This window comes from Crocodylus porosus, unplaced genomic scaffold (assembly GCF_001723895.1).
Source record: "Crocodylus porosus isolate Cpor-Errol unplaced genomic scaffold, CroPor_comp1, whole genome shotgun sequence".
NCBI lineage: Eukaryota > Metazoa > Chordata > Crocodylia > Crocodylidae > Crocodylus > Crocodylus porosus.
The window spans coordinates 1,728,846-1,740,941 of record NW_017728924.1 but is presented as its reverse complement, the minus strand read 5'-3'; the positions used below and the strand labels follow the sequence as shown (position 1 = coordinate 1,740,941).

Genomic DNA, 12,096 nt, shown 5'->3' with positions numbered 1-12,096 from the left:
TCTCTGCATCTTGGGGTAGATGTGGAGTATATACTGGGTCTGAAACCACTTAGGGTCTATATTGCGGTCCCTCCTGTGATTGCAGCTCATGAAAACACACTGAAGCTAATATCAAGCTAGTTCAGGTACTGTTACAACTGTAACCACAACAGCTTGGAAATCGGTACAGGCTGCAAATCCCACTTGAGAAGCTGAGCTGGCACTTGGGCATTTTCAGTCCACGGTGAGCACTCTGCTACTGTGGCGACACTGCCAATAGCACCCAAGCTAGGGGCACTAAAGCTTACCCAGGTATGTCTATGCAAACATCAGTCACTGGCTTAGAGAAATGCCCTTTGCCAACAAAGCCACAGAGAAGATGTCACCTATATTTCTGATGTTGTCTGTTCACAGGAAGCAAAAGAAAACGTCTGGTGTGTGACCCACAGGCCAGGTACAGACATTACACATATGCTGGTAAAAGTGACTAAAAACTGGTAACTGAACAGAAGTTCAGCTTACATAGACTGATTTAAAAATGGCAGAACCCAGTCTAAGGCCTGGATCGATCTCCATTCAGACTTAATCAATTTAGATTAGACTGGTACATCAAACTTCAGTACCAGATGCCCTATCAGTTTATGTTAGGTCACCGTCCACAGCATCCCGGGTACCTTTGCAACACCCCACTAGCCCTGTCTTGCAGGCAGGCATGCTAACACTCACCCCATGCTCCACTCCTCTGGCCGAGTGCCCAACGGGCACCACTCCTGAGCTGTCACAGTGGGGAACCAGCACAGACTCTCTCCCCAGCTCTGCCTCGGGCCAGCTGTCCACCACAGGCAGGCAGGGGGGAAGGGGTCTGTGTCCCTGCTTGAGCCCCAGCACCAGCAGCAGCCCAGCAGGATGCACCAGGAGGCCCATGCTCTGAGCCTCCTGGGCTGCCTGGTGGGGTCTGTGTTGGGGGAAGGATTGGGCCCCTCAGAGCTGGGCCCCAGCAACCCGGGAGGCAGTGGGGAAAGGAGGACTCCCCAGTCTCCTGCTGCCGGCTGCCACCGGTGCTGAGCTCCAAGGGGCCTGATCCTCCACTTGGCAGATCCCCCCTGTCTTCACTGCTCAGCATGGTCTGCCAGCCTGCCGCTGGTGCCAGGGCTCATGCAGGGACACAGATGTCCCCCACCCGCCTGCAGCTGACAGCTGGACAGAAGCAGAAGGCCAGACTGAGGAGAGAGCCTGTGCTAGCTTGGCTTTGTGACAGCCCGGGGACAGGGCCCCCAACCTGTCTATGGTTAATCTGCCGGCCCTGGCCAACGCAGGCAGCCTGTGCCTCCCCCCACAAAGGTAAAAGTGTGTTCTGCTTGTTCCCAATCTAACCTATCCTGCTTACAGAAACCTGCATCGGTCTGATCTAGTCTACCTCGGGCTTTTTGAACATCAGCACCCAGCCACAGTCTATGTGCATAGCTTTCATAGTTCAAAAAATGTTCATAAGCCTAACACAAAATTCATGTATCAACATTTGTATTTCATAATGCACCGAGGCTGCCTAATCCCTCTGTGAGCTTGCAGCTTGCCAGCTCCTGTGTATGGGATCAAAGAAACGGTTTGGTAATAGATGAAAGGTCTAAAACTGATCCAGCAACTCCAACTTGCTACGTTCCTTCACACAAGGATTCCTCAGCTTGTGGGAGACTTATTTCAGAGCTGCAGAAAGCTGGTGATTTAGCAAGTGCCAATGGCCTTTGGATTAATACTTAACTAATGGCTTGGCATTACAGCTACAGGGGTATGTCTCTTGTATACCAGACATAAAACTGAGGACTCGAGCACTTCCCATCTCAAGGCCAAATTTCAACTTCTCTCGTTACAATCTGCTTGCCTCAAATGCCCGTGCAGTTTTAATTAGGTAAGTTGTTTCCTTCCGTCACAGTCTGTCTCACCGTGCTGCACTACTGTGTTTTGTTAACTACCTGCCACGTTGCATCTGACGGGCGGCTATGGTTCAGTGGTGCAGAAAGTGATTTCTGCATGTCGCTTGAATTGGCTGCAGTTCCACTGGTACGTTTGACTGAAAGATGCTCTGTAGAAATGGAGGCTTGACCAAGGTGATATGTCATAAAAGCAGGTGCTCAGGCTTTTTCTCGCTGCCTGTCTGAGTGGTCTGACTTCCATTCAATTAATGACCCCCTATCCGAGCACCAGTTTATGGAGCGTTCTGACGTGGAGTGTCTCAGTGGTTTCTATTAAAGCTGTTCCGCTCAGCAAGCATGGAATAATTAAATACTTATTGGACAAGATGGAGGGGGTAGAAGGAGAGAGAGTGCGTGACTCTGGTAACTTAGTAGTTACGGTATTCACCTAGGAGGAAAGTCCAGGTTCCAGCTCTGATGGGCATTTAAGCATGTTTCTATTAAACATTCATAGGGGCAGGGACCAGATCCCTAATTTCTTCTCTCTGTGAGGAGTGTTTTAACCCCTGGGTGATGGAGATAATCTTGTTCTCACGCTGTGGTATAATGGCCATTACTGTTCCATGTAAACCAGCGTAATCCAACGGGAGGGAATGAGAACACCCTCCCACTGCAGAATACTCTCCTCTCTTCTCCATCAATCACAGCTCAGTTTTTATACAAGAAAGGCAGGATTTGTGCTCTGTGAAGCGTTTGCTGAGTAGTTGTTAGTCAGTATATTATCCAAGGCATGCTAAACTGTTGTGAAAGAAGAGAAAAGATGTCTTGAGCTCCAGCTGATCGTAATGAAGAGTCTCCTGCCACAAGTTCACTATAATCTGAACTGGATTTAACTATTATATATTTCATTCCAGTTTTGAAAAGAAGTGTTATTGACAAGAAATTGACAGTAAGTTGGAGGCATAAATTTCAGATAACCACAGCTTAGATTGAGAGTCTCATATATATCCCCGGGATTTCTACAATGTGCTATGGGACAGATGGGGAATGCTAAAAAATGATACAGCACAATGACTAGTGCTTGTCATTGTCAGTATTTTATGGTGGTTTATTATAATGCCCCTGAAGGAGAATGGGGGAATAATGCACTGTTCTGTTTTTAAAAGCTTTTCAGCATGTTGCGGATATGAAGCACATGTTTTAGAGCCAGAATCATTATATCTGGCTTGGTCTTAAAACTGAAGAAACTAAAACAAAAATAAATGTACACTTAAAAAGGCACAACCAGCAGTTGGTTATAATAAAATAGGCTGTACTCCAGCAAATGATTCACTTTGACAACAAAATATTTTCACGTAGAGGATCCTCTCACCACTAATCCTAGTATGCTTTCAGCAACATTAGAAACGCCAAACAACAAAATAAGTTGATCATTGCTTAGTAAAGTCTGTATAATCACAGTACATATCTCCCAGATAGGCACCATCATCATCTTCTACAAGCCCAATAGAACTATTATGGTCCCTCATCTGTTGTTATAACCTGACATCACCAATTCCTGTCTTCCTGGGAGCTTTTTAATAAGCAAATGTCTATGGTTAACCAGTGATATGTTGCAGAATGAAATAAACTAACAGGGATAACTTATATAGAAAGAAGTCATGCACTGCTCAAGGCAGGAGAGTTAGGATTTAATAACCTTTATCTGGTTTAGTGTGACAGCAGCACACATACAAATGGGAAGGTGCAGCAAGGAATCAGAGCTGCTGTGTTCACCAGGGCGCCTCTTGGCATAACAAGGAGCAATGGTCACAAACTGACAGAGAGCAGATTTAGGCTAGACGTCAGGAAAAACTTCTTCACGGTAAGGGTGGCCAAAATTTGCAATGGGCTTCCAAGGGAGGTGGTGCTCTCCTCTGCCTTGGGGGTCTTTAAGAGAAGGCATCTGGCTGGGGTCATCTGCCTCCAGCACTCTTTCCTGCCCATGCAGGGGGTCGGACTCGATGATCTGTTGAGGTCCCATCCGACTCTAGCATCTATGAATAGCAAGATAAATACCTTGATTATGTTCCCCTTGCCTACGGTTTTTTTTTCTAACCTGCTTCCTGTATTTGGTAATTTTTCAGTGGTCAGCACCATTTGATATTGCCCAACTTCACCTGCTGCATATATACGCTGTGGTAGCACCTATGGCCCCACTAGGTCTCACACTGCGGACAATGTCAAAGTTCCTGACCGTAATCTTTGGTCACTTACAATCCATTCACTAGCAGGTGGACTTGGACATATTCACATGCGGTAAGAAAAATGCCAAGTAAGCATTTTGTCCTTGTCTACTTTCCATTGTCTTTCCCAGAGATCCAAAATAGCCGTCTATGAGAAAATGTGGTCTTACATGAAGTCGGCCGAGCCATCCGTGTTTACCAAAACAACAGCCGACGGCGTGGCCAGAGTGCGGAAGTCCAAGGGGAAGTTTGCCTTCCTGCTGGAGTCGACCATGAACGAGTACATTGAGCAGCGGAAGCCCTGTGACACAATGAAAGTTGGTGGAAACCTGGATTCCAAGGGCTATGGTGTAGCAACTCCAAAAGGCTCAGCATTAAGGTGGGTGGAATAATATAACAATATCCATGTTGTTATAGTATTCCACCTACCCTGATGTATTGTGTTGTCATTTTCTTTCTTGTGGATTTTTGAGGTAACTTTAACGTTTAAAACCTTCAATACTCCATGGAGTTAAATAAGACGGTAAATTATGGTTTCATTTACTTAATGCATCCATTTTTTAATGTTCTCTTCGTGTTGTCCTTTCTGATTGTTTGTTGCTGTTTTAATTTTACAGTTCAATGGCTTTTTCAATTTAAATGGTAAAAGCCAAGTTAACCTGCCTTATGTGACGAATGTTAACTGCATGATGTGGTGTTCTTGTTACTTTTTTTCTCAAAGACAATTTCCCCATCCCGCACACTTCAGTTTTGAGCAACTGTTATCCTCCATGCCACCTTCCAATATTTAACCCTGTATTTGCTGTACAGACATTTTTATAGCTCCACGTTCTGTGAAATTTAGCCAATTTGTCCTCTTGTGCTCCTTTTTTTATACGTTACGATTTCCTAAGCATTTGTGCATTTTCTTACAAGTTATGTTTTATCGTTTCAAGAAATGCTGTTAACCTGGCAGTATTAAAACTGAATGAGCAAGGCCTCTTGGACAAATTGAAAAACAAATGGTGGTACGACAAAGGAGAGTGCGGCAGCGGGGGAGGTGACTCCAAGGTCAGCCTCAATGTCACCACAATCGGGTACCTTAGTAAAGAGTAATCGGCAAGGCTGTTATTGTACTTGTCAAGGAAAAAGACAAAAGCACACAGATTAGAACCATTGGAATAACCACAGGGGAAGTTGCTCACTTGCCCAGTAGCTTTTTTAAATATGATGGTCTCATTGCACCATTTTTGATCGAATGCGGAACCCTTATTCTACTAACAGACAGAGGTCGTTTGCCCTGCAAGAGTTGCACTAATCGAGCAAGTGCTCATAATTATTTAGGACAATAGTTATCTCGTATCAATGCAGTGAGAAGAAGGTGTTTCATAAGCTTTGGTCCCAAATTGGCATATTGGAAATTCAGTGAGTTGTTTCTTTGTAAGGTAATTGTTTCTTTTTATAGGGGAAGTCACTGACCAGCACAAAGCTTGGAGTCTATAGGATCAGTTCTCCTTAGCTCCTTTGCTGGTCTACAGTGAGCATTGCCTGCCTCTCTAAGGGCCCAACATTGTTCCCACTGATATGAGATTCCAGAAGGGAGACGTTTCTTACTCAAAGTTACCTATAGCTCAGGAAAGAAAGCGTTGTAAAACCATTTGTGAGACAGGCTCAGTGCATTGAAGTGAAGTCACTATTATAGAAACAAAATAGTGTTAGGCCAACATTGTGCAACCTTATTAGACTCATGGCACTCCTCCTTAGGCTCAAGGCATCCCTCAGAAAGTGTCAGCTCTTAGTTTCACTTGTTTTTTGACTACAGCGAAGTACTAGAGCAATGCTTCTGTTGCAGAAAACTCAGATAGATCACAACAGGTCAGAATGTTTTTAACGCGCTGGATCGCTAGTTGAAATCTCTGGGTTTATCTTGTGAATCATGTTTGCACACCTAACGGTGCTAACATTGGCATCCCCCAGCACCCTTGAAAGGATCCCAAGGCATCCTAGGGTGGCACAGCATCTGGTTAAGAATCACTATTTTAGACAAATGTCACTGTCTCCCGTGACCCCCACAAACGGTAAGAAACATATTATAAGTACTTGGAAATTGCAGTACTTGTGGCCTGAAGTAATACACTGCTTGTACAACTGAAGTGTGTGGTGGGCTTGGGAGTTCACATTTACATCTGGAAATTAAGCTCAAAGAAAGCGGTTTCAGTAGCACGTAGCCTAGAAGAAAAGTGCGTACTGATAGTTATAGGAACTGGCATTCTGTACAGAGCTGAGATAAAATTAGATTTGCTGCTCTTTTGAAAGATGAGATCCTAACTGAACCCAACGGCACCAATAGAATCAGGTTTATTACTTTAAACAGTATGAATCCTAGCGAGACACTTTAAGGTAGAGCCGGGACAAATGCCACGTTTATACTAGTGTAACCAAGCTTTACACCAAAGTAAAAAGAGTGGACAGATCCACTCCAAATCCCAGTGTAACTTACACTGGTGTACAAAGGCAATGAAAAGTTACATCAGTACCTTCTGTCCAGGCCCTTCCTTTATGCAACTTATTTGTTGCAAAAGTTAATCAGTTAATATCCATATACTGCCCACTTCCTTGCACAGCTAATGGAGTTATGATTGCTTTTTCATTTGCTTATGTGAGTGCCCAGGAACACTAGCTGGACTAGGTACTGTCATTGCTATGACATTGATGGTCATAACTAGAATAGGCGTTGCCAAGAAAATTAATTAAATATGCCATTTTGTGTTGAAATGCATTTACGTTTATTTCCAGACTTTTTAAAAGTATAGTTAGTAAAATCAGTTCCCCATGGAACAATAACCTGTAATCTCTCTTATAAAATACTTCAGTATTAGTCCAAAATCCCGTAGCTATTTTTAGTAAGCTGCAGATTTTTGGACAGTTATTGCAGATTACTGTCGTATTTTATTAATAAGGGTTGATTACATCTGGCTACTTAGTTAATTAATCAGTTCCTTTAATCATCTTGAATATTAGCAAAAGCAGTTGGACAATAAAAAGAGAAAAGAGAGAGAGGAGAATTTCAAATTGATTTAATCACTCCAGTTCTTCAGGACTCATCACCAGACTAGAAAAATGGGTGGGGTTTTCTGAGGGGCTTAGCTCCCATATTCATCCCATTCTATAACGCTCCACGTGCAAGTATATTAAATGTTTTAATTTCCTCTCTGACCCTGCTCCATGAAAGAGTGCTCTTTGTACAAGGCTGCTGCTTCAATGGGCCACATCACTGTGAGTTCATTAAATTACAAACAGCCGACCAACATTTAAAGCTCTGAGGAGTCTAAATAGGACACTTTTATAATGGTAATAGTAAGGACAAGGTCATCTTTCTATTTTGGTATGTGTTCAGGCATCACTTGAAAAGAATAATACTCAATGCTAATAAGTACTTAGGTCTGTTTTAGAAGATGCTAAGGAAGCAGAGTCAGTTATTCCATGATAAACTAAACGGTTCAGGGAAAGAAAATGGAAATGAGAACCTTGATCTTGCTATTTTTAATCTTGTTAGCTATTTATTTGTAATTTATTGTAGCATGCTGTGGTTAAGGACTAGTTGAAGTTTAGAGCTGAAACAACCAATTATCAGGGGCTTATAGCTCAGCTAGCACAAGTCACCTGGGAAGTGAATGTGGGTTAAATGTAGAGATTTTCTTGGTGGGGGAGAGCGCGTGTTGGAGGAAAGCGCCTTACTGATTAAGCTGGGCGGGTGCTCTGCTTTATTTTGTTTCTGGTTTTAGCCATTATTTGCAGAGCTGTCATAAATAGGCTTTCGATTAAAGACAGCTTTGTCTTAAAAAGTAATATTTTTGCCAGTACTTAATACTACAGGCTGGTATCCCGGCATTCAAATATGAAGAATGCTGCCTCAGGTAGCTCAGCTGTAATTCTTTTGAAGGATTGTACTGACATCGTATACCATTAAAGCAAAGTTCAAGCTGTCATGCAAACCCCATGGGAAGACTGTAGCCCTCTCCATGTACATATGGCAGGTACCAGTACGTCACTTCATATTATATGTGGTTAAGGACAGATCTGAATTCTCTTTCTTTTTCTCTTGCCTTTTCTTTCTCCCTCCTCCCATCCAAAACCCTACTTTCTGAGGTAGGCAAGAGTATTTGTTTCTGCCTTCTCTCATTGTCCTCCTGGCTCCCCAGTAAGAATTACATTAATCACTGGTGTTTATTGGTGAAGGTGCAAGTATGAAACAAAGTGAAAAACTTGAATAAGACACACAACATGTCCTTTAAAGCTTTTGTTCCCAAAGCTTTGGGATTAGCAGCTGGCATCATTAGTAAATCTCACTTTTCTTGCTTTAATGTATGTGAATACATGTGGGTGGCATCTTGCACATCAATAATATTCACAATTTGGCTTTCCGTCAAAATTAAACTGACACTGAGCTAATGCAAATATGTCTTCATAAGCTTGAGTTCTGAAATACTGCATTCTCTGTTTGCAACAGATACAGACAATAGGAGAGAAGCTTGAGTGCGATTAATGCATTTCTAAAGAAAAACCAAAGCTTTTTTTGCACAGGAAACCCCAGTGCAATATTTGGTGGTATTCCAGCTTTCAGCCACCTGCCAAGAGTCTAGTTCATTGCAATGATCGAGGACATGGACATCTCTCTCCACCAAGCTGTCTGTCTTCTAATTTTTTTTTTTTAATGCAGTACTGTTGTAATTCTTGGCAAGCCATCTTAGATGTCAGAGATATTCAAAAAAAAATGAGCAACAGTTGTAAAAATTTCTTCAAGTGATGTGAAAGCAGTATCCAAAACATAATAGAAAAAATTAATATTATAACTCTTTCCTGGCTTAAGTAATGGTTCATCTCTGGCCTTGTCATTGAACACTCTCATTTTGGTTCAAGAGTGGCTGAGCTAGACTGCTAGAGTTATAGTAGCCTGTCAGCTGAATCTGCCTCAACATTATGCTCTTGTTGCAAAAACCAACAGCATACTGAGTTGTTTTACCAGAAGTCTCATTTGCAAGTCAAGGGAAGTGTTTCTTCCATTCTCTTCGGCACTGGTAAGGCCTCACCTGAAGTACCATGTCCAGTGTTGGGTATTGCACTTCAAGACCTGGACAAATTGGAAAGAGCCCTGTGGAGAGCAACAAAAATAATTAGAGATTTAAGAAACATTACTTATAAGAATAACCTTAGAAGAACTGGGATTACATAGTCTGGAGAAAAGAAGACTGAGGAAAATTTGATAGTGGTCTTCAAATACTTGGAGGGTGCTTGTAGAGTAGATGATGAAAGACCAAGCCAATCACCCTCTGTGGCTGCAATGGACAGGACAAGAAGTAACAGCCTTAAGTGACAACAACGAACAAATTAGGTTGGATGTTAGGAAGAACTTTCTAACTATGAGGGTGGTTAAATATTGGAACAAATTACCTAGAGAGATTGTGGCGTCTCCATCCTTGGAAGTTGGGTGAGACAACCACTTGTCTGGAGTGGTTTAGACAGGGATGATTACACCTTGAGCAGAGGGTTCGATTGAATGACTTCCTAGTCCCTTCTAGTCCTGTTTTTCTATTATTCTAACTTGTTTTTCTTGTGAGAAATAAACTTTGATTTTTCAGATCGTCAGGCAGCTTCTGCCATCACTCCAAATACCATTTTCAGAACGATCGTTTACCACAGAATCCTTTAAGTCTTTTTGCAGCCACATAGTTTCTTCAATATCAGCTTAAGCTTCTTGACTCATTTCACATGAGGTTGACTCCATAAAGCATATCACCTTAAAGTACCATGCAGCACAAGACTTTCCTGTTGCCGCTTGCGGGAGTCAGCAGTTTGGCATCGCTTTGTGTTTGGGTTCCTGCAGATCCTTTATTAAGTTTGAATTTTCAACAATTGAAACTTAAGCATCACACAGTTCCAAAGTTTAGTACCAAAACATAAGGATCATGTCAAATCAGTTTTCCCATTTTGTTTCACTTAAGAAGAGAGACAGACTGGTCATATCTCAGCACTGACAAGGCTGCAAAAAGTCTGTAGCCACTATAAACCATGTTGAAAAATACCATGGCTTCAGTGCAACAGTTGGCATCAATATTGAGTGTGAGATTCAAAGATCAGTCATTGCATGGGACAAAACCTGCTGTCTTCTTGAGATCCTAAATTCTGATATACTGTGTGCTTGCCTTTTGTATTTCCCCCATTGTCACAGCCCTGACCCCTCAAAGCACCCAGCAAGAGTCACATTTCTTTTAACAGTTGACTCGCGTGCCAGTAGAACCGGCCACGTTCAGTCAACCAAGAAATTGTTCCATGATCATTAACTTGCCATCTTTTACCTTAGTTACGTCTTTTGCAGTTACAAATCTAACAATCAGTGTTCTTCTTCATCACTTCCTTGTGGTACAGTCGGGCATAATAGAACAATACTTGACAGGCTTCAAGCTAGAAATAATTTCCTTCTTGGTCACATTCCCAAGAATGTGAATAATTTTGTTTTGCATATTTTTGTCCGGGTATTGATCATGAATCCCTGGTGGTTCACTGGAGTCGTTCTATGACAAAAGTCACGTTTCCCTGGGTACGCCACAAATTTCAAGAATGTCCTGTTTGGGGATAAACCTCACAGCAAAATATTCTCCATTCTGTGCACCCGATTGAATCAAAAAGCTTTTACAAAGCAGTGGTCTGTCAGGGAATTAATCTGGCATTGGTTTTCTCTGTTAAATATATGATCCTGCTTGAATCCACCTTCTAAGTCTTACATATGATAGCTGTTCATCTGCTCTCTTACTTTCTCACGTTTTGCTCAGATACATGCTACGTTTTTCCAGCCTCAAATGCCATTCGTGGCTAAGGCAACACCTCAGTTCAGCATCCTGTAGCAGAAGCAGCAACACACGGAAGCAGTTGATGTGAAAGAGAGAAGTCAAGCTTGTTTAATGTGCTCTCCATTTTGAAAGCTGGCATGAAAACAGAAAGCTGAACATTTTCTCCTGTTGCTTCACAAAGAAGAGTCCTTACAATTTGTTTGCCCAGGCCCAGCATTCACAAGCAAAAGGCAACCATTTATACTGAGTTTCTTCAAAAGAAGAAACAAAGGGGTTTTTTTAATGTTTAATTAATTGTCAGAAGTAGTAACAATGACATTTTGGTTGGATAAAAACTCATGACTTGAAGAAGATTTTGCTGCATCGCTTGGAAGGGAAAGCCTAAGGGCTTCCAAAAAGCCAAGTACAAAATGACTCATCCAGACAGAAAACGCTGCCTGTTGTCTGTGTTGTCTGACAGCGAGTTCCACAACGTTGCCACCGTGCCAGTTTTAACGAGGAACAGTCATAGCTGGCAAGTGAGAAATGTTTCATATTTGCAAAGTCGCTTTCTTGCTGTCCCTACCTTCTTGCTAGGTTAGGAAGCCGCCTCCCTCTCCTGCCCATACAGTGGACCCAACTCCCATCCCATTCTCCATCCTCATCTTGGCACGTTACAATTATCTACTTTGTTTTTATGCCAGATTCTTAGCATTTCATCAAAGTAGTACATAAAAATAATCTTTTCCTACTCAAATTCTACACTGTTTCTGTGAATAGTAAACTCACAAGATAGGGGACGCTTCACAAGCTTCTCTAAGGAGCCTGTCTCATAAGACCAGAAGGGAAGTGTCCCGTCGGTTCTAACTAGCGCGGGAACAGTAGGAACTAACGGGCATTAGCGCAGTCACAACCACCAAGGAGCCAATGGCATGACAGCGGAGGATTACAGTGCAATGAATATTGATCACCACTAATCCATTTGCTTTGGCATCGTATCTGCTCTGATGAGGGCAGCCATTATACTGCTAACGCAAGAGTTTAAAAAATAACGATAAACTCCGTTTTTCGTTTGTAGGTTTTCTTTTGATGTTTTTCTTGATTAGAACAAAATGCAAACACAGTAGGCCAGAATTCATTCCTGGTGCAACTCTACTCAAAAAAGTAGAGTTACAC

General features: G+C 42.3%; 1 protein-coding gene across 4 annotated transcripts in view; it reads left to right on the top strand.

The window, feature by feature from the left end:
• The window catches only part of GRIA3 (glutamate ionotropic receptor AMPA type subunit 3), a 217,077-nt gene that overhangs the window by 179,641 nt on the left and 25,340 nt on the right, over positions 1-12,096 (top strand). For 2 of the 4 annotated variants that reach the window (XM_019540185.1, XM_019540186.1), the window contains exons 13-14: positions 4,246-4,493; positions 5,050-5,164. In XM_019540185.1, the coding sequence (XP_019395730.1) occupies positions 4,246-4,493; positions 5,050-5,164 (363 nt within the window). The remainder of the gene's footprint in view (positions 1-4,245; positions 4,494-5,049; positions 5,165-12,096) is intronic. The other 2 variants (XM_019540183.1, XM_019540187.1) reach the window with 1 other exon arrangement.